This window comes from Pleurodeles waltl, chromosome 8, assembly GCF_031143425.1.
Source record: "Pleurodeles waltl isolate 20211129_DDA chromosome 8, aPleWal1.hap1.20221129, whole genome shotgun sequence".
In the NCBI taxonomy this organism is placed as follows: domain Eukaryota; kingdom Metazoa; phylum Chordata; class Amphibia; order Caudata; family Salamandridae; genus Pleurodeles; species Pleurodeles waltl.
Genome location: NC_090447.1, coordinates 1133425528 through 1133448023, shown reverse-complemented (window position 1 = coordinate 1133448023; position 22496 = coordinate 1133425528). Strand labels below are relative to the sequence as shown.

The following is a 22496-nucleotide window of genomic DNA, read 5'->3' as shown; positions in this document are numbered from 1 at the left end:
TGCCCAGAGCGAACGTCGGAGAGTTCACTTTACAAAATTCTCTTTCTTTTCAGTTAAAGAAAGAAAAGTAAACCCCAATCTGTAGGATAAAATGAGCAGCAATCTGTAGGAACACATAAGCTGACATTTGACCTCGGTCTTTGAACACACAGCCAAGGTGGCAAGATAAAAACAAGACCTGAAGACCTATTCATTGCTCTTTCAGTATATGAATGAACAGAGCACCTGTTCTTTGCCAGCTTGAGCTCTCTAGCCAGACCGGTTTAGTAGGCCCTAAAAATAGCGCATCCTGATAAATATACTCACCCACTCGCTACTACGAGTTAGGTTTTATCAAGGACTGTACCCTCATGGTGTATTCAGATATGTGGAGGAGTAGTGTACAAATGGAGAAGCAGATTACAGCACGCTACTTATTACCATCATTGAGTGCCGGGAGGAGCGAAGATCTACAAGAGGTGGTGCTACAAATGGGTCATGATGCTCATGTAGTCTGGCTGCTTGGATTTGTCTCTGTATCTCTTAGAGGCTCCACAGAAGACAAAGTTGCAAAAGTCCAGTGTTGATGAGACTGAGGCTTTAGGAAGTTTGATCTATTGAGGATGCTGAAGCAAATTTTTTTTTTACTTCCATTACATGAGTCAGTATGAGGGCTAATTTCTCAGGCTGGTTTAAAAGAATGTTCCCAGGACTCTCCAAATCTTCATATTTCAGATGTCAATCCGTTCAGGCTTCATCCAGCTGAAAAAGGAAACATTACATATGTAATCCACATACTTTAAAACCGGAACATAACTTTCAAGAAACAGGATTAGTATCCTTGCTTAATAACCTGTGATGCCAAAGACTACAACAGAAACAAAATGAGGTACTTGGGAACTTTGACAACTGCTACCACAAACAGACCCTAGTCGCTGCTTTAAAAAAAAAAACATGCCTACATCGCACTAGAGGATGAAACGTGTTGTAGACTCTTGGAGTACACATTTTCAAATTATGGATTAATAATAATAGCATGGAATAAAATAATTCTGCTCACCCTCTTGAAGCTGTTCATTTCTGTTGAAACTTTTACGTATTGTACTCAATATAATAATCATGTGAACCAATGGGTGCTAAACCCAGTCTGTATCATATGACAGTAAGTGGGGAGGAGCCCAGACCGACAACTGACGAATGCATAAGCACACCTGTTGACAAATACTGCTCTCATGGCTAAGGCATTGCAAGATTTTGGAGGCCTCAGTTTCAACTCTAATACCTCTAGCTGCCTATTGAATGCTTTTTATGGCATATCCAAGATGTGTTGAGTGAATGCGTTAAGACCTGTCTACTGAACAGGTGATTGTGTAGGGTGTCCTGTGTTTTTTTTTGGATAGCCTATTTACAAGCCTGTCCAGCATTACATACGTGTGTGGTGTTTAGTCAAGAAAAGCTTATTGATAGGGGTCTTTAACAAGTTGTTTGGTGGCTTTTCAGTTGCACCTCTCCTGAGAGCTGTATCGGGCAAGCATATCCTAATTGTACTTTATGGCTCAACACTAATGGCTTTGTGTGGAACAGTGAAGTTTTTGAATCTTGAAAGTCAGGTCTTACAACACACCTTTGGACATTCAGCTCAACTCAAGTATGGTCCAAGCTTTTAACACTGAAATTTGGCTCTTGCCCTTGGTATGAACTCGCTTTAAAATGTGCTGTTATTACTTTTATTTGGGACAGTGTCTAAGCATTGGCCTCCCCTGACCTGACTTCCTAATATATGCTTTAATAATCTGGCATCTTAATCTTATTTTAATGTTTTCTTGTACCTAGCGTTGAAAATATTTCAGTAGTCCTATCGGTTCAGCTGAATTTGGGACCCTTAGTTGAAAAGACTTTTCAAAATATTGCCTTAATGAAACGTAAAGCTCATGTATGTTTAGAGGATATATTTGGTATTGCATACTGGTTATTAATTGGACTCTCATGGTTATTTTCCTCTCCTGTTTTAATTTCTTAAACCCAAACTATGGGACGCTTGCTTAGATCGATTGGGATCAATGCTTCCAAGGACCATATCGGTGCAAATTATGGATTTTGTATGCATGTTTGTAATTTACCCTTTTGCATTTGTTATTGGATTGTTTCTGTCTTTTGTTGTTAATCTGTTGTACATTTCTTTGCCCTGTGTTTCTGATATATCTCTTCTTGTGTACAAGCTGCTGATCAGTTAATTCAGTGATGGACTGGGATGTAGCAAATGCTCCAGAAGGGTTATTGTGTTTAAAATTTAATATTTTTATGTAATTATGTAATTTTGGATCCATTATATGTATTTAGGGGTGTGCGAAATTCGTGTGATTTGCTTTTGTGTAAAAATTGGAAATCAAGCTAAAACTTCACAAATTAACCCATAATTATGCAAAATGAAAATCCATCATTATGGGCTAGATTTTAGCACAAAAAATCAAATCAATTTAACAGCTGCTCATGTTTTGTAAATTTTTACTGCGAACAATGCATAATTGCACTAAGTGGCATCGTTTCTGGAATTTCACATAACCAGCATGTAAGAAATTGGGTTTTGAGTGAGGGGGGTGAAAGACCTTGAGCAACAACCACAGTCCTTGTGAGGGATAAACACAAAAGTCACTAAATTAACCTGTGCCTAACCCATCTGGAAGGTTGGAACAAAAGCAGTCAGGTTTAACTTAGAGGCAATGTGTTAAATATTTATGTAACTCACAATCAGTAATAAAGTGAACACGCAAGTGCTATCCCAGACCAATTTAGAAAAATTGAGTAAAATCTAGGAAACAAAACGAGACTAAAATGACACAAACCCCATCAGTAGCACCTGAGATACGCAGTTTTAAAGGTGTAAGTACAAATAACCTCAAGAAGCAGAAAGTGCTAACTGTGGGTGTATGATAACAATAGATCGGGACTGTCCCAAGTTTAGGCCGACTACGATGGGAGTGTGAGACAGATACGGGGACCAGTTTAGTCCAGCTGAAAAGTTTACTTTCTCAGAGTCTGGCGCACAGAGTTCCAAACCTCAGGATTTCACAGGAGTTCAACTGCTGCCAGCCAGGTGTCCATAACCTGGGGAGGCACCTCTTTCTAATCAGGCCCTCACTCCAGCAGAGGCCAGCAGGGCCATTTGCAGCAGATCAGCTGGGCACTTGCAGGAAGGCCTCTGGAGCTTGTTGTGACGTTGTTGCTCAGAACATGTCCGCCAACTGACCCATGGAGTCACTCGGGTTAGCCTGGGATGAAGGGAGCAGGACTCTTCCTTCTTAGAGAGCAGGGCAGCTCTCGAGCAGAAGGGCAGTCCTCTGATGAATAAGTCAGGCCTCAAGCCGTAGGGCAGTTCTGTGTGGAACAAGGCAGGCCTCAATTTGCAGGGTGTCCCCCCAGTTTGAGACCACCTTCAGGCAGTCAAACGTCACTGACAGAACATAATCCTTGGTAGTCTTTTAAATAAGAAACAGTCCTGTTAGTCAAAGACCAGGGCAGAGTCCCAGACTTTAATCCACAGACCATTTAATTTCCCAAAGTAATAAGACTGCATTTTACAAACTGGCATATCAGCCCTGACCTAGAATGAACGAAGGATAAAGCAAGCTCCACAGTGACCCAGATCCACCTAAGGAAAGTGAAAGAATGTGTTGTAACCAAAGTTATACATTTTTCCCAACTTCAATGTAATAAAAAGTACAGTGGACCTTGCCGCAGTGTGAAACTATGTGCAAGGGGTCAGAGCTACAGTACACAAACAAATTAATTGACCCAGTATCAGAAACACTGATGATACATCTGAGATTGCATGCAAGACCCTTTGATCATTGGGCCTTGCCCTGGACACCAGTTACACATCAAAGCAAAAGCCTGCCAATCAAGGGCTGCAATGGGACACAGTGACAGAGTTAAAATACACCCCTCAAGAGCTAGGTGAGCAGGGTATGACTAAAGGACCCAAAGACCCATTGCTGTCTTGCTACAGGAGACCCAGTAGCACAAACTCCGCAGCCACACATAACAGACCCACACAAGAACTGCCAAGTTTAGGGCAAGCAGCATAGCACATGCTCACATTCCCTTGCTATTGATGGTAGCTAGCTCCGCAGTTGAAAATTGGAACAGAAGTCTACTAAAGCAAAGCAGCTCACCTGCACCTGGGCCCCCAGCACCCCCTGCCTTGTCATAGCTACAGCACAAGTGTAGGGCAGACTAGAGCTCTGTTCTGGCAAGACCTTTTACCTGAATCATGCCAGGACAGCAAGTAATTAAAGCATAGAAACTACTACAATGAAAATGAAATGCTCATTTCAGATCATGACTTATCTTCTGACAGACAAAAAAAGCAGGTGGAGCTTCCTGAGGGTTGGGGTATTTTGGATGAAAGGATTGGGGTTAAGGATATAGAAAGGGCACATCCACTAAGTGAAAAAGGGAAAACAGCATTTTCACAGTTATGAATGATTATCTGTCATGGTATGTGGTCTGTTCTCACATATATAATATCTGAGAGGTGGGAGACCAAATAAGTATTAATGCCTTGTATTGAGCTAAACAAATAATGGCTAAATACTCTTGAAAGATAAATTATTTTTATTTTTCATGTTAGTAGATGCAACAAGGATCCTGTTAAAAGCTGGACATTCCTAAAGAAGGCTATTAAAGGTTTCATCATTGGTTACCATGACTCCTCTTTAAGCCTAATATTTCTGGCAAGTAGTCTAGTCCATTCCATGTACTGTGGGGCATGAGACTGGAATGCCCAGTCACAAATCCTAGTTGCACTGACCGTTGAGCCACTGGCTGAAGTAATTCTCAAGTGGACGCTCATGTTGGGGGTTGTTGGTGAGCTCCTGCCAGGGAAGGCTGAATTTCACTCTATGTGGATGGCATACAACTGCATATAGCTGACTCAGAGGACTCCCTCATCTGGCTTGTTAAGCAAATAGTCCAGTCCTTGGATCAGCTCATACAAATCCTGCAGGTCTTGTTGGAGGTTGGAATCTGGGAGAGAAGCTTCCTATGTGCCTTCGGGTGCAACACAAACACTTGGAGTACCTAGGACTGGTGTTTCAACCAATCCACACACACTATGCAGATAATCTTGACTCGATGCTCCGGAATTCAGAGACTGATATTTTATTTTAGATATTGCTTCCCTTGTTCATGCTGGGTTGTATTGCTGTTTTCAAACTATTCACGTTCTCACAGATAGTGAACAAAGTATACCATACACAATACTGGAGGGTCTCTTTTGTAAAATGGGGACCAGACCTCTACTGTGGCATGTGGTGCACCAAGAATATCTCTAAAGCACTCCAGAGATCCACATATGATTAAGGGATATCCTTGCCTGATGTACAGAAGTATAATAAGCACCCCACATAATGAACATCAGCGGTTGGGCATTTGCCTCACAGAATGAGCTGACCTGCAAGGTAGTTGGGCATGAAGGGATGCATGCATTCCTTATAAGGCAGCATTTTCGCCTAGGATGCTCTGGCCTGCAACTGAAACTGTGATCAGGATTTAAATTTAACAAAGAAATAAATTAATCCAAAAAATAAATCCTTGGGATTCTGTTATGGGATGCCACAAAACTTTGGGAAGTGAATAGATGTACTGGATCTAGGAATTGGGACATTGCTGAAATGTCAACATTGAATGAGGCCTGGGGAAATGATAGTATGTTTACATTTGCTTATCTGCAGAAAGAATATGGAATGAGCAACTCAACTTTTAAATACTTCAAGCTGAAATGCACTCTGAGGGCATGAATAGAGGTTGATGCTGCTGAACCAAACTCATGGCCCTCAGATGACAGGTTTCTTGATATGGAGGTGGGGGGCATATCCCGGACGTATGCCATGCTGATGATCAACTCAATTGTTGATTTAGCCTAAGTGAAACATAGATGGACCCAAGAGGTGGGGACTCTGGAGGACAATGAGTGGAAGGAAGCTCTTGCATTCTCCAGAGAGATATCAATGGAGGCTAGTTTATGACTGTTCCAACTAAAAACTCTTCATCACATATATTAAGCCTGGGATATCATGCAGAAAACGAGCAGGGCAGTGAGTAACTTGTGCTTTGTGTTATTTGGAGTTGATAGAACCTTTTTTCATATATTGGATTGCCCCTTGATAAAGGGAATACTGGGGACAACAGAGAGAACTGCAGCCCATTGTTTCATTCAACATAGAATTGAAGGTATCCACTGTACTCCTGGCGTTATGAGACATGGGTGGCTTCTGTAGGGTTAAAAAAATAATGGTTAATCAAAGCTTTCCAGTAGCAAAGAGGGTTATAGCAAGGAAATGGGGTAGCCCTTTCATACTTCCACTCAAAGAATGGAACAGAGACATGAACTCTTGGACTCTTGGATGGCTGAGAAGCAGGCGGTCTACCAGGCTCGGAGATGCCTCTGCAAGTTTGAAAAGATATCAGGCTTTGGTTTGAGCATGCTGGTATTTGCTGATCAGTGTAAAGATGTCTTGTTAAACAATAGCCTATTGCAAGTATGTTGCAGTCCAGTGGTTTGTATTGTGAATGAGCCAAATAATTCTCCATCTTTGGCGTATTCGCAAGGATGCAGGTATACATTCACATAAAATTATCCCTACCCCAGTGGTCAACTTGCAATCTGAATGTTCGTTGGCTGGATTTGCTCTCGCTGGATGACTGACAGAGATATATAAATTTCCAATTTTTGTGATGATAAAGCAATAGCATGGTTAAGTAAAGGAAAAGGATTCCTTTTCTGAGTATCTAGTAAGAGTGGTTGGCCACGATCTGACAAACATTCAAACTGTGGGCCTCATTACGACTTTGGTGGTCTTTTTGTAAGACCGTCGAAGTGGCTGGAGCCAACAGACCGCCAGTGCTGGCGGTCTGCTGACTGCCATATTAGGAGTCATTGGAGGAAGGGGCGGGGGGTGTTTGTAAGTGTTTGAATGGGTGGGAGGGGGGGGCATGTGCCGGCGACAGGAATGGGGATTCTTGTCGCTGGGTGCATAACCGCCAGGGTTTTCGTGGCTGGGTGACCGCCACGGAAAGCCTGGCGGTCTGCAGCCTTATAATCTGGCCGGCAGGCAGAGGCCTGCTGCCAGGCTGGAGAAGCTCACTGCCGGCCACGGCCCTGGCAGTCTTCGGACCGCCAGGGTCGTAATGAGGCTCTGTGTTGATGCAGAGCCTTAACATTCTTTTTCTGGGATGATTGTAAAGGCATTCTGCCACAGGTGCCCACGGAAATGTAGCTCTTGGCTGTCTCTGTTGGAAATGTGACCTTCGTCACAAAATATTCCTGTGCTACTCTTACTGTATTACTTAATCTGGCTGGCGCAAATCAGTAGTGTGAAGGGTACAGCATCGACCTTTCTCTGCATGTTTACTCAGATGTTTTCTCAAATCAGCTGTGTGATGAATGTTTAAAACGGTGCACACATAGCTACAATCCGCGTGTTATGATAAACAGTAGCAAGGTCTCACAAGTGGCAGAGAAGGCTGTAATTAGTCTATCTGGAGGAGAAAAATTATCTTGTGGTGGGTGGGCAAACGGTGACTAACAGCAGGATTGGGTGGACTGCATGCCACTCAGTTGGAACTGAGGTTTCATGCAGCCACACTGAAGGCTTTCTCCAAACTCAAACCCTTCCAAGGAGACCTCTTTCTGTAAGAGCAGAAGTGTGAGAGGGAGCTGAGAGAACTGTCATACTTGCTGTTGTGCTTGCAGCAAATACCTGCCCCTTGTGCTTTCTTTCAGAGAATAGAGTGGGATAGAAAGCTGTAGAAGGGTGCCTTCATGCAAGGGTGTATTTTCCCTTAGATGTGACTGGAAGACACATCAACATAATCTTTGTTCCATCAGGTGTGAGTAGTGAAGCCTTTGAAATATCAGTCAATCTGGTGTGAGGTGAAATTTAGTTTAGAGTGCTGCACTTTCAATGCACTCTCTTCTCATGGATGCAACCTTTAGTTGTCGTCCCGAGGTCCTTGTTCCACGCACTCAGGTTAATTTTTTTGCGCTTTGTGCACTTTTCCATAGCGAAGCTAGGTGACTTCACCTGAATCAGTCATTTTTTGTGTGGGAGCTGTTTGTTGAAAAAAGACCTTTAAAATAACATTGACCGTATTGGTTTCTGTTTTGCTAATTACATCGACATTGTTTATGTCTAATACAATATTAATCTTGGCTTCTGTAATGTTATTTGAGTATTGACCACTGATGTCGTGACACACTGCTTTAGCACCTGGCTTAATTGCCTATTGTCACTTTAGTGGTCACTTTTTACAGACTCCATTTTGTATTCAGCCTAGGCTCCATTTTGTGTTCAGCTTACTTTGCCTCCACGTTAAAGTATTTTTCTGTGCAAACATGTTATGCAATGCGTTTTTCTACTTCTACGGGTGTGTCTTCTCACCGAAGAGCCAGGGCTGGTACACAACATGTACGAGGTGAGCAGTTAGTACGCTAAGGCCGTAACAAGCTAGTGTTCATCATAGGCAAGAGAACAGTTTGACCTTGAAAGGCGTGTTTCGGAACGATGGCCAGCTCCCAACATATTCCTGTCAAGGCTTATCTAAACAAGCCATCATTTTTTATATTTCCATCTGAGAGGGAGGGCTTTCTAGAAAGTTCTCTCGTGATTGTTTAAGATATAAAAATATGGCTCTACTCAGTAGCGATGAATTCCGAGATCTCAGTCAGGATTGTACATCAAATGCCTGACATTTTCCAGTGAGGGTGGTTGTCTCTTTCTCGCAGTTGAACGTGGTCATCGACTTGCTGGCATGAGAAAGATGAAGAGCTTGGCAGGCCCTACGGTGATGAATTTTTATTAATTATTTGCTTTGCATTGCATATGAATATATATCAATATACAAGTGTTTGTATCCTTGCATGTATATATTTGCTGTTTATAGATTGAAGACCTTTAATACATAGTCTCACGTTGTTGTTGCACATTTTGGAAGTACACTTTTTACTAATCAATCCTTCCTTCATGAACCTTGCAAAAAGCTATAATAAATGTCTTCTTCAGATTAAGAAGTGCATTCAAGAAAATCTTTTCTACTCCTTTCAGTGTGTATATCTTGGCTCAGTCGAAAATAAAGCAAAACAGCTTCATAACCAGACACTAGTTTATAGCAACGTAAATATGTGCTATTAAAGAACACTTCAATTTAAATCTTGATGGGATACAAAATGTTTTACCAAACATAATTTGCCTTTTCTAGAGTCGCTCAAAGATGTTCCTGAAAAACATGATGGTGGACCTCTGTTTGCCAGACTGCGGCATCCCTGCACTGGTAAGTCGCACATACTATGTCAAATGATTTAACATGACTATAAATCAGTTTTCCATTTGAGTTCCTTCTAAGTTTATGTGAGTCTCTTTATATAATTCGCACTTTTGTGAAGAAGTGATGTAGACTAAGATGACAGTTAGATGGGGTTACTCTTGCCTTGGTCCACAAACACCTGCCATGGACCAATTGAGTGGCTGTCCCTGCTACTTGTTTTTGGCCCAGCAGGGTGGAAGAAGGGGAGAAATAAAGAATGGTGGTGGGTGGCCTTCCCACTGATAAGTAGTTTTGGTACCCCAGCTTCCCCTAACTGAGGATATATTGGGGAGATGGACACCGCTCCTATCACCTCTGTATTAAAGGGCATTAAGGTGATTTTTTCCCCCCGTATATTACCTTCTTAGGGACATGCAAACATTTACACAGTACCTTGCGGGAGCTTCTGGAATTCCTCTTTTTGTTAGCCTAATAATAATGGTCAAGGTCTGACATTGTTGAATGGTGTTCTACATCTATATATATATTCACACTTACAAAGTTCTGACACAACATTACAAGCTAGTAGACCTTCTGATTAGCTTTCATGTACACCTATGTTGACGACTGACCAAGGGTTCTGCAGCTCAGGCTTGTAACTTCAAAAACAGTTAACCACAATCATCTTTGGGTGTCTTCAGCAGGTCTTCTGTGCTTCCTTACAAACCATTCAATTCCACCTCTAAGCCTTGGGAGAGGAAGTGCTAAAGCCACAGCAGGTTTGGTAGTAAACTGAAGCTACTTGGACACGGAAGCAAATGCGAATCTGCTTAAAAAAGATGAATTAGCCTGCTAGGCGCGTTGCTCTGCTATCATGTGCAGTAAAGGGGACTTCCATCATATTGATAGACATGCCTGAAAAATTTGAAACAATTAGTTTTTTTATGCACATCTCAAACATTACAACTTTGTTTGTCGGTGCGTGAAATTGCTGGTACTGGCTGTGAAAAAGTATTGTTTTTGTCTTTGGGCTCGATTCAGCAGCCTTCCTTGCTGAATTCCCTGCAAAAGAAAATTAGCCTTTAAAATAGTTTACATTTTAAAAGCAGCCCGTGCATTCCCAGATGCCTTGGAAGCCATACATTTATAATCAGAGTTGCTGTTTTGTTTATTCTACGGTTAATTGAACTCTTCTGCTGTATTTTTAACATGTATGAAGAACTGTTACGTTTTTCGAATCTAGTGCCTAATGTTCGCAAGAGCATTTGGTAAAAGTGGTCTCAATTTTTTGGCAGATCTCTAACAAATATATTGTCTTTTTTTGAGTACTAACATATGTTTAAACATTTTTAAAAATTCTGATTTGTAGGGGGTCCCAATTTGACTTATCTCACTAATATGCATGATGTATGTAACAACCCACCATGAATCACTGCTATCACAGAGATGGTGGCCTACTGGGGTTTCCACATCTGTGATTGCTTTTAAATAAAGCAATCCTTTAGTTTTTTCTTCTTCTTTAATATAGCCTATTTCTCGTAAAGAAAAATAGGATGCGTTTTTAACAGAAAAGTTTCAAAAACCAGCAAACAATGCTCCCGTTGACCATTGCCTACTCCTAAAAAATGTTGTTTTGCAACATTCACAAACGAAGAGGGGTCCTAATAAAACCCCTTCCCGTTGGTGAGAGGGTTGTCACCTCCTTTAAAGTGTTGGTAGCTCATCAATAATTTGGACCGTAGTTGTGGTCACAAACCATTGGTACTTAATGTTAGAAATCGCAAGTTTGAAGGGACACCTCCAACTCTCCCCTTTCAATTAGCGATTTAGTATGTAGTTGCAAACCTATTTTGTGATTCGTTAACCTGTTAGTAAATCACAATTTGGGTTTGGAAGATAACCAAAAGCTATTTTGCAGTCTCAAAGTCTCCAAAAGCTTTGAACATAAGGCCTGTAGTTCCTTGTGTGGGAAACTATGTATTTACTTATTCCCTGTCGTCGACTTGTGAACTGATTATCCCACTGTTGCCTTTTTAAAGGATATTGCAGAGATTCATTAAGTTCACAAACTGAGTGAAGGTGACCTCATGAACAGTCTTCCTGCTTCATTGGTGAATGAGCGCAGGTTCAGCCGGAGTTTATCTGTGCCTATATTCTTCCTTTCTCTAACAGAAAGCTCTTTGAAATGCTTGCATCTATTTAGCCCTTGATGTTTCTTATACTTTTCTCACCCCTTCGCAAATTCCTAACAAAAAGTACTAACAATATCTGTTGTCCAAACCCTGTAATGCAGGCTAATTACTTTAAGAGGGAAATATGCACATTGTTTAATCAAAGGATAATCTCAATTGGATCTTCCAATTTGTATTGCATTTACTATGTCCTCACATGACACCTCTTATAATGCATATGAACACCTGAGCTCTGGTATCCGACTTTTTAAAGGTAATGAGCAACATTACATTGCGTAGCAAAAAGAATGTATCACAATATTCTTACTCCGATGGTGCCCATCAGCAGTCAGCGTTGAGATATAGCACATATTGTAGTTGTAAGAAATGTAATCTTACAAACTTAAATGCCATTTTTTAAATACTTAACTATTGCTGTCCTTGTTCAATTACTTTGGTTACTCTTCCTTCAATTCATTTCTCAAGGTGAGAATTCCAGCTTAGTTATTGAACTACATTCTACATATAGCCATTTCGTTTGTACGACTCTTCATCCCCCTTTCACATTTTTAGTTTTGGAAGGATGTTATGTTTTTACTGTCAAAGACCCTTGCCTTATGCTGATCCTTTATAGATTTCTATTGGCTTCGAACTGTCAACAGGTTTAAAACTTTGGTCTGTCTTTTCACTCTAACTGGCATTTGCAGGTCACATTTAGTAGGTTCTTCCATTTCATTTGTTGCATAAACTTGCTGACCGCTACTGTGCTTGATGGCATTTCCAATGTACCCTTGATTCAGACTTATAGCACAATACTGGATGCCTATTTTATTCCGGTATTTGCATTGATGAATAATTAAAACTTGTAAGATCCAGTAGGAACAATTCAGTTGTCCTTTACTTCAGATTTGCACCAAATGAACACAGATGATCAGTGTTCTCTTAGATATGTACATTAGAGCCTGGCTCATAGGGAAATAGCTTATAGGGATATTGAGTTGCCCCATCATTCTTCCCTTGCCTGAGTTAATCAAGAGAATCAATTCACCCCAATAGTTGAATACTTAAGCATGCAGTGGTATGTGGACAGGTGCCACAGGTAGCATACAGAGTCCATTTTTTCCCTGTCATTTCAAATGATGAGAAGAAAAGTATAGAGCCCATATGTAAAGCTCACTGGGAATTTACCAATCTTAAGGATTTTAAGAAACATCGGGCCTCCTCACAGAAAGCCTTCAACTCCATCATGCCAAGTTCTCGTTTTTGGTTAACTATGAAGAGCTGGGTTTGGTTGATATTTTGTGTCAATGGTCAAAGATGTTACAAGAGCTGTGCTGGGCATTTAGTATGAATGTATGCTTGTACAGGCTCATGGGATACATTACTTTGATTTCTCCACCCTCTTCTGGCCTTCTCAGTCAAACCCCTACCCTTTGCAAAAAAGCAGACGCTTGGTAATTGGGGGATCCATTTTAAATCCCTTGCAGGATGCCAATAACACACTATTAATTAATGCTGAGTGTATCTTGTTTCTACTGTATCGGCAGGCAATTGCATAGGTGTTCAATGCTTCTAACTTTGATGGGAGGCTGTGAATCATGGTTGAAGAGAAACGTGCCATAGTACTAAGGATTTGTTGGGTGCCACACTGACTTTTCTGAACATTCACATGGGTAGATCAAATCCACCATCGAAATTCGATACTCCATATTCCTCTGGAGTACTGTTGATCCTAGGTGCAGCCTCCGATCATGCAGCTCCACTATAGCATGTTGTCTCACTGCAGGAATGAACTCCATCCGCTGATGGAGTACACTGTGGCAACAACTGGTTTACAAAATCTGTGCCTCTAGGTCCGTGGCGCTGTAAACTAAACAACCACAATATGAACCCATACCTAAACATTAATGATATTCAAATGAAACCTCGTTAGTTTGTTCACTTGCTGTGCTTTGGTGGTCTTAATTAATTTGGCAAACATATCAGGCGCTCATTCAAACTCAACGTTAAACTCTTGCTAGATTGCTTATCAAAATGTTCAGTGCTTCTCAGATGAACGTGGGTGTGTTTTGAAGCTTATGTAACGCTGTTTTTCAGGTGAAGGCGCCATGTTCTTGTTCGCTGACTCTGGACAGCAGCTGTTTGAAGTGAAGGCATTTAATGAAGAATATCATTCCTGGTTAATTGGTCAAACAGTTCAGCATGGTGAGTAACTGTAACACTCGGTATTCCTCTACCTAACCCAGTATATTAATAACTAAACTACCATGGACGGTTAAAGTTTTCATTGGGAACAATTGTGTCTGCTGGAGATTATGTAATTTTTTCGTAAAAACCTTTCTTATTTATAGCTTAATGCAATTACAACTTTTACAGCATTATCTAGTTAATTTTATACCTGAATGCCTGATGAAACACCCAGTTAATTGTGGCCTCGAAAGCATCTGCAGTTGTGGCAGCATGGATTTGCTGCCACTAACAGCCCACTGAAAAATCTGTTTTAAGTAGCATGTTGATCTAGCACATTTGCGAACAAATATATATATTTTTTTCAATTTTGTAACAAATATAGCTGCACTCTGCTTAATATTTCATGAACTCTGCTTTAAGTATTAAAGGGAACAAATCTGTTGTGGCTTCCAATGGATTCACAGCAGGACTTTGAGTCTAGAGTCACTTGCTTTCCCCCAAGCTGGTGTGAGGGGGTGGAGGAGGTGGGCCCCCTCCCATGCTCCCTCTCTCCCGCTGGACGTGTCAGGCCATTGTCAGGGCCAAGAGTGGGCCCATCTGCACCTGTCAGAGCCTCAAGAAGTCCAGACCACCCCTCTTGGGTTTGTACTCTGACTCATGACATCTTTCTGTTCCAGTATCCTCTACAATAGTGAAGAGGAAATCCATGGCCATCACTGGTAACCAGATCTGTTACTTTCTAACTACTGCTGTGGGAGCTATTAACCAAGAAATTTATTTTGTGGAAAAAACAAAGATGGGGCATTCCCAAAAGAGAGGCGACTCAGGCCTCTGGCAGTAATGCCAGTTTTGATCCTTCTGCCTACCCTTGCTTCCTACTGTGAGCTGTCCCTCAGTTGGTAGAAGGATGGACATTCTATGCATTTCAGAGGTGTTAGCGAGTCAGACGTTATTAAGTAAACTTATAAGGCGACGCGTATAGGCCGATGGACCTTTTGACTGCGCTTCGAGTAGTTCCCACCATATAACTCCGTACCAATGCAAATCAATAGCAATAACAATCAATTACATCAATAATCAATAGGAGTCAGTAATTTCCACACACCGTGACCTTGCGGCCATGAATAACCACACCTTTATGTAAAAGTTAAAATGTTTATTTCCCTATATTACCAATCCTAATGTCACGTAACTTAGTCTCAATATGAAATGGTAAGCATATAAAAACAATAATGGCTGCCCAAAATGCCTAAAGAATTGCAGTCTAATCAAGGCTTGGACCACTACAGATTCTAAGGCTACCGTCCAAATGAATAGTACGAATAACTGCACAAACGAAAAAGATACACATTTAGATTCAACAAAGAAAAGACATCAGCTGTTATTACATATAGTGAACTTCATCAGTGAGAACCCTAACTAACATCAGATTAGAATAGCATGTTTCGACTTCATGCAAAACAATTTTGTCACACAAATTTGGAAAACAACTAACTATGGCTCTATCAAAAGTAGTGGTTGGTACCTAGGATCAAAAGCAAATAGACATAACAATCAGTAACATCATCATATACCTTGCCTCAGTATGGTTCAGAAAGCTGCAACAGTTTTCATCAATTGGACATCAGTTCGGCCAGCAAGGAATCAGGATTCAACATTAGAGTTCAGAAAAAGCAAAGTCTCTTCATGCAGTTCGAAAGAATAAAGCTAATGTCAAAGTGGAAAATGGTGGAAAAATGGTGTCCTCCTCCGGTGCAGTCTGGCTAAGTTAGATTTCCTATAACTACTTCCCACATCCATATTGGTCAAAGAATCGCATGTTTGCATTAGTTCCAATTAAAATAAAACTCCAAATCTATTAATTTACTAGTATACGGTTCACATGTTGATGATTGGTTTCTCTTCTCCTTTTCCATTGTTTGGCTTGTCAGGTATCAATATTTGTAGCGGTTTATACTCCAGTCAGTGCATCCATTGTCTTCTCCTGGGGAGGTCAGTCTTACAGCTAACACGTTATACAATGTATCCGAGCTAGTACAACATCTTCTAGCAAGCAGTTTTCATGAGAAAGAATTTCAGCTACGAGTACTTGGTCAGTACAGTGGAAAATCACAATTTAATGCTCCAAGCAGCCATTTTATAAGTCGCCAAAAATTGCAGTTTGACATGAGGCCATGCAACTAGGCCCAAGACCTTGGTAAAGTAAGGTCTACGATTAATAAAGCTAATAAATACATACTCTTTAATATGACATACTACTACATTAATCAAAGCACAAGCTTAACAATTTACATTAATAAGCCATTAATAAGTATACTTCGTGAACATTGATGGCCACTCAGGTAGGCGCCACTTCAAATGCATGCATTATTTTCTATCTTAACTCATTTTCTATGCAAATCCAACACTCAGAATATATGAATATTAATTAGTAAAATCCAGCGTTAACAGAAGCGCCACTTTCCATTTGACTCAGTCAACGCAGAAGGGGCAAAACTGAGTTCTCATTCCCCTCTGCCCCCCAACAAGAAAAATGACTGTGTGCACTCTGCAGGGGAAAGGAAACTTGTGTCCAAACTAACTAGAAACACAACTATTTTACCTGGCAAATCAGGTGGTGAGGAGAATAGTAGAGAATCTATGTTAACCCTACTCCATGAGAAATCGCATAGCATGGAGGGATTGGTAATTAAATTTAAGGATTTGTTTTTTGCTTGTCTGAGTGCTATCCTAGATCGTATTGTGGGTTCTAATGCACGTGTACATCCTCACGAGGAGGCTCTGCCTAACTTCCAAAAGAACCAGTTAAGTTTTGTTCCATCCATTAAACCTGTAGTCATGCTATGAAATGCTATGCCTAGTAATCTGTCTCTTGTGAACCCAGGTTTTGTTCCATCTGAAATTCCTGAGAGGCCCCTGGATAATCTCGTTTAGTAATAAATATTCCTCTCCAAACGTTGGGAGGCCTTTCTCACTCCAGCTGCCACTGGAAGCTACTCCATTTGTTATAGTTCTTAAAGGTGCCCTATTGTTAAGACCCTTACCATTGGAGCACTTAACGAACAAAGTAGCTCCTTGGCTGAAGGGTTGTGTGTTTTGGTGACTCAGTGCATGGCCAGATTGATATGGCTCGGCAAGTGCCATGGATTGGCAACAGTCGGACGTCTGACAGCAACGATTGTGTTGTAGATAACTTCAGGAATTCTGGTGTTGTGCGTCTTATTTTTAATAAGATATTTTTAGCTCTGCTTGGTCATAGCAGGATTGAGGCAGTACCCTTGGGTTACTTTTATAGGCCTGCACTTGCTTTTGCTATCTCTTCTGCTGCTAGCTGTATTTTTCCCTTGTCAGGGACTTCTCTACTGACCTGCTCAGGCCCGGTTACTAACAGGTATGCAGTATTGGCTCAGGACATTGCTGTTGATTGACTTACTGGAAACTTACCATCTGGGTGTGCACCCTCATCTAATCACATCAAGTATTCTAATCCCTCAGCAGTAGATGATCCCTATGGATTCTTTTAACTGCTACCAGAGTGAGAGAAGGGACCACTGCCCAGCCCTATCGCCAGACTCTAGCCACTCCTCGCAGACTTGTTCTTCTATTGCATATAAATTTGCTTCTTGAAATGTGGTTGGTCTGAGGGCTGAGTATAAGAACCAAGATTGGCAGGGCTTTGTATGTAACTAGCTGCCAGGAAACCTAGACCACTGCCTCATTCCACTTGGATGGATACGTCTCTTATTTCACTCCTGATATCGCTTCTAACTCAGCAAGAACTAACGGAGGCTGCACATCTTGGTCTCATTTTGCTGTCCGGGAAACATTGTGTGGTCTAATCTGGCTTCACCCAATGTTAAATTGTTTACGTTTAATTGTAGGTCTCAAAATTTTGTATTTAATTAATTTTAAACCAATAGTTTTAGTCCCAGCAATGCTGATATTATTGATTCGCTGACGGGTGAGTTGAGAAGCTCCCTAACCTCTGGAAATCCTGCTTTCAGTTGTCTGGATGAGGGATTTTAACATGTAATATTGTTACTTCTCTGAAAGCAGTATATGTGGTGTTAAAGATACTAGTAGTGAACCAGTTAACGAGTTCAAGCACACTCCCAGTGGTGAAGTTTTAAATTCGTTATTGATCACTTATCATTTGCAATTTGCTTTTGATTCTTACTTTGATATTCTGCTTCTGCAACCTACTTTTACAGGGAGTGATAACCCCAGTTAATTGATTTATACTATTTTCAAATCGCCTGCAGGGTTTTCCTGCTGACAATGCAGTTATTGACAATGTTCAGTGATCATACTCTTTCAGCAATCTATTTGATTGAAGCTGTAAATGTTATGCAGCCCAGTGTTAATGCTCCTCCCCTAATGGCAGACGAGAATAAGGGAATCCTATTACGATGGGAACAGTTCAATAAGTCTAATTTGCTTATTGATTTGGTGAGATCTTTGATTGCCTCGATGATGTACTGAAGTTGACGCTTTTGTCAATTCATATGCTAGACTGTCCAGTTCCCTCAGAGAGCTCCTGACCATTCTTTCACTGGGTGCTAGGGGCAAACTAAATTGATGGTTTAATTTACTCTGTTCCAAGGCCTCCTATTGGACCGCTTAGGGAATTAAATGCAGTACCTTGGAGTTTTGACAAAGTTTGCCAATGTAGAAGTACTTTTTAAATGGGGCTCGAATGTATGAAAAAGACCATTTGATCGGAAGCCTGCGAGTCTCTTGACAGTCAGTTTGCATAGAGCTAACCCTGCTTTTTGGAAGATTGTTAATTGCACTTTTTTCAGGGACTCACCAGAGTCTGGTATTGATACAATGATTCCCCCTAGTAAATGGGTAACCCTTTTTTCATATTTATATTCTGTCCTCTTTGCTAACTCAGATCTTTCTGATGTTAGATTGGAGAATATGGACGGGGCCCCTGGAAGTTTGGTTATTGACATATCTGATGTGATTGCAGCCTTAAACAGGTGTCATGGTAAGGTGCCAGGCTCGGACAGTGTGGTGGTAGATCTGTTTTAGAGATTTTTTTCTCTGGGCCCCTCTGCTGACCAGGGTATTAAAGGTGATCTCTACGCAAGGTCCTCTGCGATCCTGGTCCCATGGCACAGTTGTACCAATTTTTAAGAAGGGGAATAAATCTGATCTTGAGCGTTATCTGCCCACATCCCAGATTGATATTACAGCTAAAAGTATAGGCAGGATTATTCTAGATCGCCTTGAAACATGGATTTAGGATAATCATGTTGTTTTAGATCTACAGTACAGTGTCCGCTCGGACCTTGGTACCATTGAACAATGTCTAAATCTGTACCCACTTATTAGTAAGTATGCTGCATTGAAGATGGGAAATCTTTATCTTTCTTTCATAGACTTGAGTTTCGCATTTATTCACGTTAATAGATCTAAGTTGTGTCATATCATGCTCAATATGGAGTGGCGGATCAGATTGTGTGCTTCCTTATGCAACTGCATTCTGATGTCACCGCTAGTGTAAGCTATGGGCCGAATGGTAAAATGACTGAGACAAACGTTGCCAAGTCAGTCCATCAGGGCTGGTTTGAATGTAGACACCCCTCGAGTATGCTCCAAACCTGTCCCAGTTTTACTCTATGCTGGCGATGCAGTGCTCATTGCCAGAACTCCAATACCGCTCCAAAAGTTGCTTGATCATTATACTAAGTTTATGGCAGATTTAGATCTTTCAATTAACCACACACAGTAAAACCCATATTATGACCTAGGGTGCCTCTAGGTCGAGAAATAATGCCTCTTTCTGAAAACTACTGAAATTAAATCAGTACCTACTTTTCCCTATTTGGGGTTTTTATTTGATTATGCCTATAATTGGAAAGCACAGGGACAATTAGGAGCTCCGAGTTTGCAAGGAGTATTAAGGCACTTTTCAGTTTTGCATCTAAGTTTGAGATCAAACTGCTGAATTAGCTGATGGCAGTAAAAGAAGATAAAAGTCTACCCATTGCAACTTATAGTGTTGGTCTCTGGGGTGCGCAGGAATACCTTGACTTAGTTATTGGAAATGGATTTTTCAGGCAATTACATACTGTACCTAAAAGTACCTAGACCTACGTTTGCAATGCTGAATTGGGACTAGGCTATATTACCTATTGCATTAGCTTGCGACCATTGCTTCTTTGGTTTGTCCACCTGGACAAAGCATGAAACCGGTTTCAATAGGCTGCTCCTGATGCATTGCCTTATATTAGAGAAAGCCCTTTAAATCCCCACTTAATCATTACTAGACCCCAGCGACTGCCACGGAGTCATTACTGGAAGTCTGGGACCCTGTCCGAAGCATTTTCTATGATTTGAACCACAACCCCCCCCCCCCCCCCCCCCCCAATCCTCCAGCCCCCAGAGAAGGCCACTCATATTCCCAGGTGTCCTTGGACCACAGGTTAGGAACCAATGGAACCAATGTTCTTAAACATTGCTCTTCTTCCCCTTTTGGTGTCGTATAGCCCAGCAGGCTATAAAACGCCACTGGATCACATGGAGCAGTGTGCCAATGTTAACGAAGCAGCTTTTAAGTCTTTCCAATCTTTACTTTCAGATTGAAGCAAACAGATCATAATTGATTCGTTAACTTCATCATTGAAAAATATCACGTGTTGCAGTCTCTCCAGCATTTATACAAGGCCACTGACTGGGATTACCTTTCAACATCGCATGCAATTCTAAATGTTTGATGATAAACAACAACTTATTTGTCTGGGTGATCAGGAAGAACAAAGCAAACAAATATACCAAATAAACAAATATAACTGTGAATGAAAAAGTGTTACCTTTGTTTGAACAACATCAAGCCCTCACGATCAGCAGAGATAAAAAGTACCACTGTCCTGGCCTATAAAAGTAGGAGGCATCTCTTCGCCAGGGCAGGCAGTTAAGAACCTTGAAATATTGTTTAACGAAAATCCCTCATTTGACTGGAAAATAACTGAGTGGTTAAAAAGACACCTTTTTTAAGAAGACTCTTTGCTACTGCTCCAATGATCTAATTGCATTAAACGTATCACACCAACACCCTGGTATTCTTGAGACATTGTATGTGCTGAAAAACCTACAAAGAACAGAGGCTGCAGAATCATGTAGCCAGGCTCTTAACTTGAAAGCATCCTAATCGGCTCTCACCGCCCTACAGAGAATTTCGCTGGCTCTGAGTGCCACAAATGATAAAATTAAAGTTAACAACAAAAAAAAAAAGGGCAGGGACCAATTGAACCCAAAATGGCTACAGATGATTATAGATTCTGAGGTAACCTTCAAAAGATCAATCAGATGCCTAAATCATGACCAACACCTTTCCCAAGAAGAGGATATTTTTAATTGCTATATACCTACAAAATGAAGATAGAGGAGGGTACAAGTAGCATGCTCCAGTAAAACCTCCCATTGATATTTAGTCACTCAAAAGGTACTGGGGTCAACCAGGAGTGTGCCGGTGAAGATTAAAATTGAGTGTTCCACTTGGTGCCCATCTTTGAGCAAATGATAAAACTAATTTAGATTAACAGTTATTTAACCAAAGCTTGAGGGATTTTTTACTTCTCTAGGAGGTACACTCTTACAAATTGCATGTCCAAGGATCTTTTTCTGTCCACATAACCCTTTAGAGACCGTTAGAGTAGTGACAAGTACTAGCAGAACAAGGACCCATCCTGACTAATGCCATGGTAAAGAGGCATACGGACAGAAAGATGTTGCGATAGTATACTGATTATAGCGGCACTTAAAATTCCCATATAGCTGTAATGATTTTGTCTCCATTTCGTAGGGGGCGGAGAATAAAATGTAATATTGGTTAATCATCCTTGAAACACATTTTTAGCTTAGGTGTTTAGATGCATTCCACATTAGTCGTGCGGCGTTTGTTTCGTATGAAATGTCAAAACAAACTTTATACAATACAGGATATCCACAGTAACTTGACTGCTGTAACTAAAAAACATCCTGTATATCGGACATAAATGGTCCCCAAGGGGGGGAAGTGTTACCCTTAACTTCCCCGGTTACTCTATTAAATACATAGTGTGTAGAAGGAAAGAAAGGGAAATATGCAATTTTATTCAGTAAAAATAATAATATAACAATAAGGTGCTCCTGTATGGTGGCAGTGCAAAGTGACAAAGTGAAAAAGTGCACTGGTGTTATATACATGTGACTGGAAAAAATAATAATAATGTCCTGGGATATCTATCCTTTAGATATCCGCATCCACATATCAATTTGAAAGCCAGTCTACAGTTATGTATTCTGTCGACGTTTCGACTCTATATCCAGATTAATCAGTGCAGGGTCATTATCAGGACGATAAAATTGGGTGGAGACAACAAAAACCTTCCTTATTGATTTCCTCCAATGGTCCGAATGGGGTCCAGGAGAAGGGGCATTCTTATTATTCCGCAAGGTATCAACAAACGCGGGTGTATGGCTGCCAAATAAAGGAATAGATGCCCGAGGTGGGCTGTGTATTCCCAGCAGACGAGCAAGATGGGCACCAATAATCAACCTGAATCTGGAAATTACCAGGAGTCCAACTCCTGAGTTGTGTATCCAGCATCCTGGCATGAAGAGCTCCTTAAAAGCCAACCATAACCAGAAGACCACTGGGTGTGGTTAGCAGGAGACCAAATGATGATGCATGCCACATACCGTGGATTAAGTTCACTGTCCTTTTAAGGGAAAGCTACATTAGGCGTTCCATATATGTGTAGTATTTATACCAGGACCTGTCACTCCACCAATAGTAGGGGCCTCCTGAGTCATGTTGCCTGTAGATGGCCAAGTACATTTTGTGAGTAACAAATACGGTAT

At 41.0% G+C, this 22496-nt stretch overlaps 1 protein-coding gene across 2 annotated transcripts in view; it reads left to right on the top strand.

Moving 5' to 3' along the window:
• Positions 1–22496, top strand: part of RNASEH2B (ribonuclease H2 subunit B) — a 202527-nt gene that overhangs the window by 38103 nt on the left and 141928 nt on the right. For both annotated transcript variants that reach the window (XM_069205347.1, XM_069205346.1), the window contains exons 2-3: positions 9238–9309; positions 13551–13658. In XM_069205347.1, coding sequence (XP_069061448.1) covers positions 9238–9309; positions 13551–13658 — 180 coding nt within the window. The remainder of the gene's footprint in view (positions 1–9237; positions 9310–13550; positions 13659–22496) is intronic.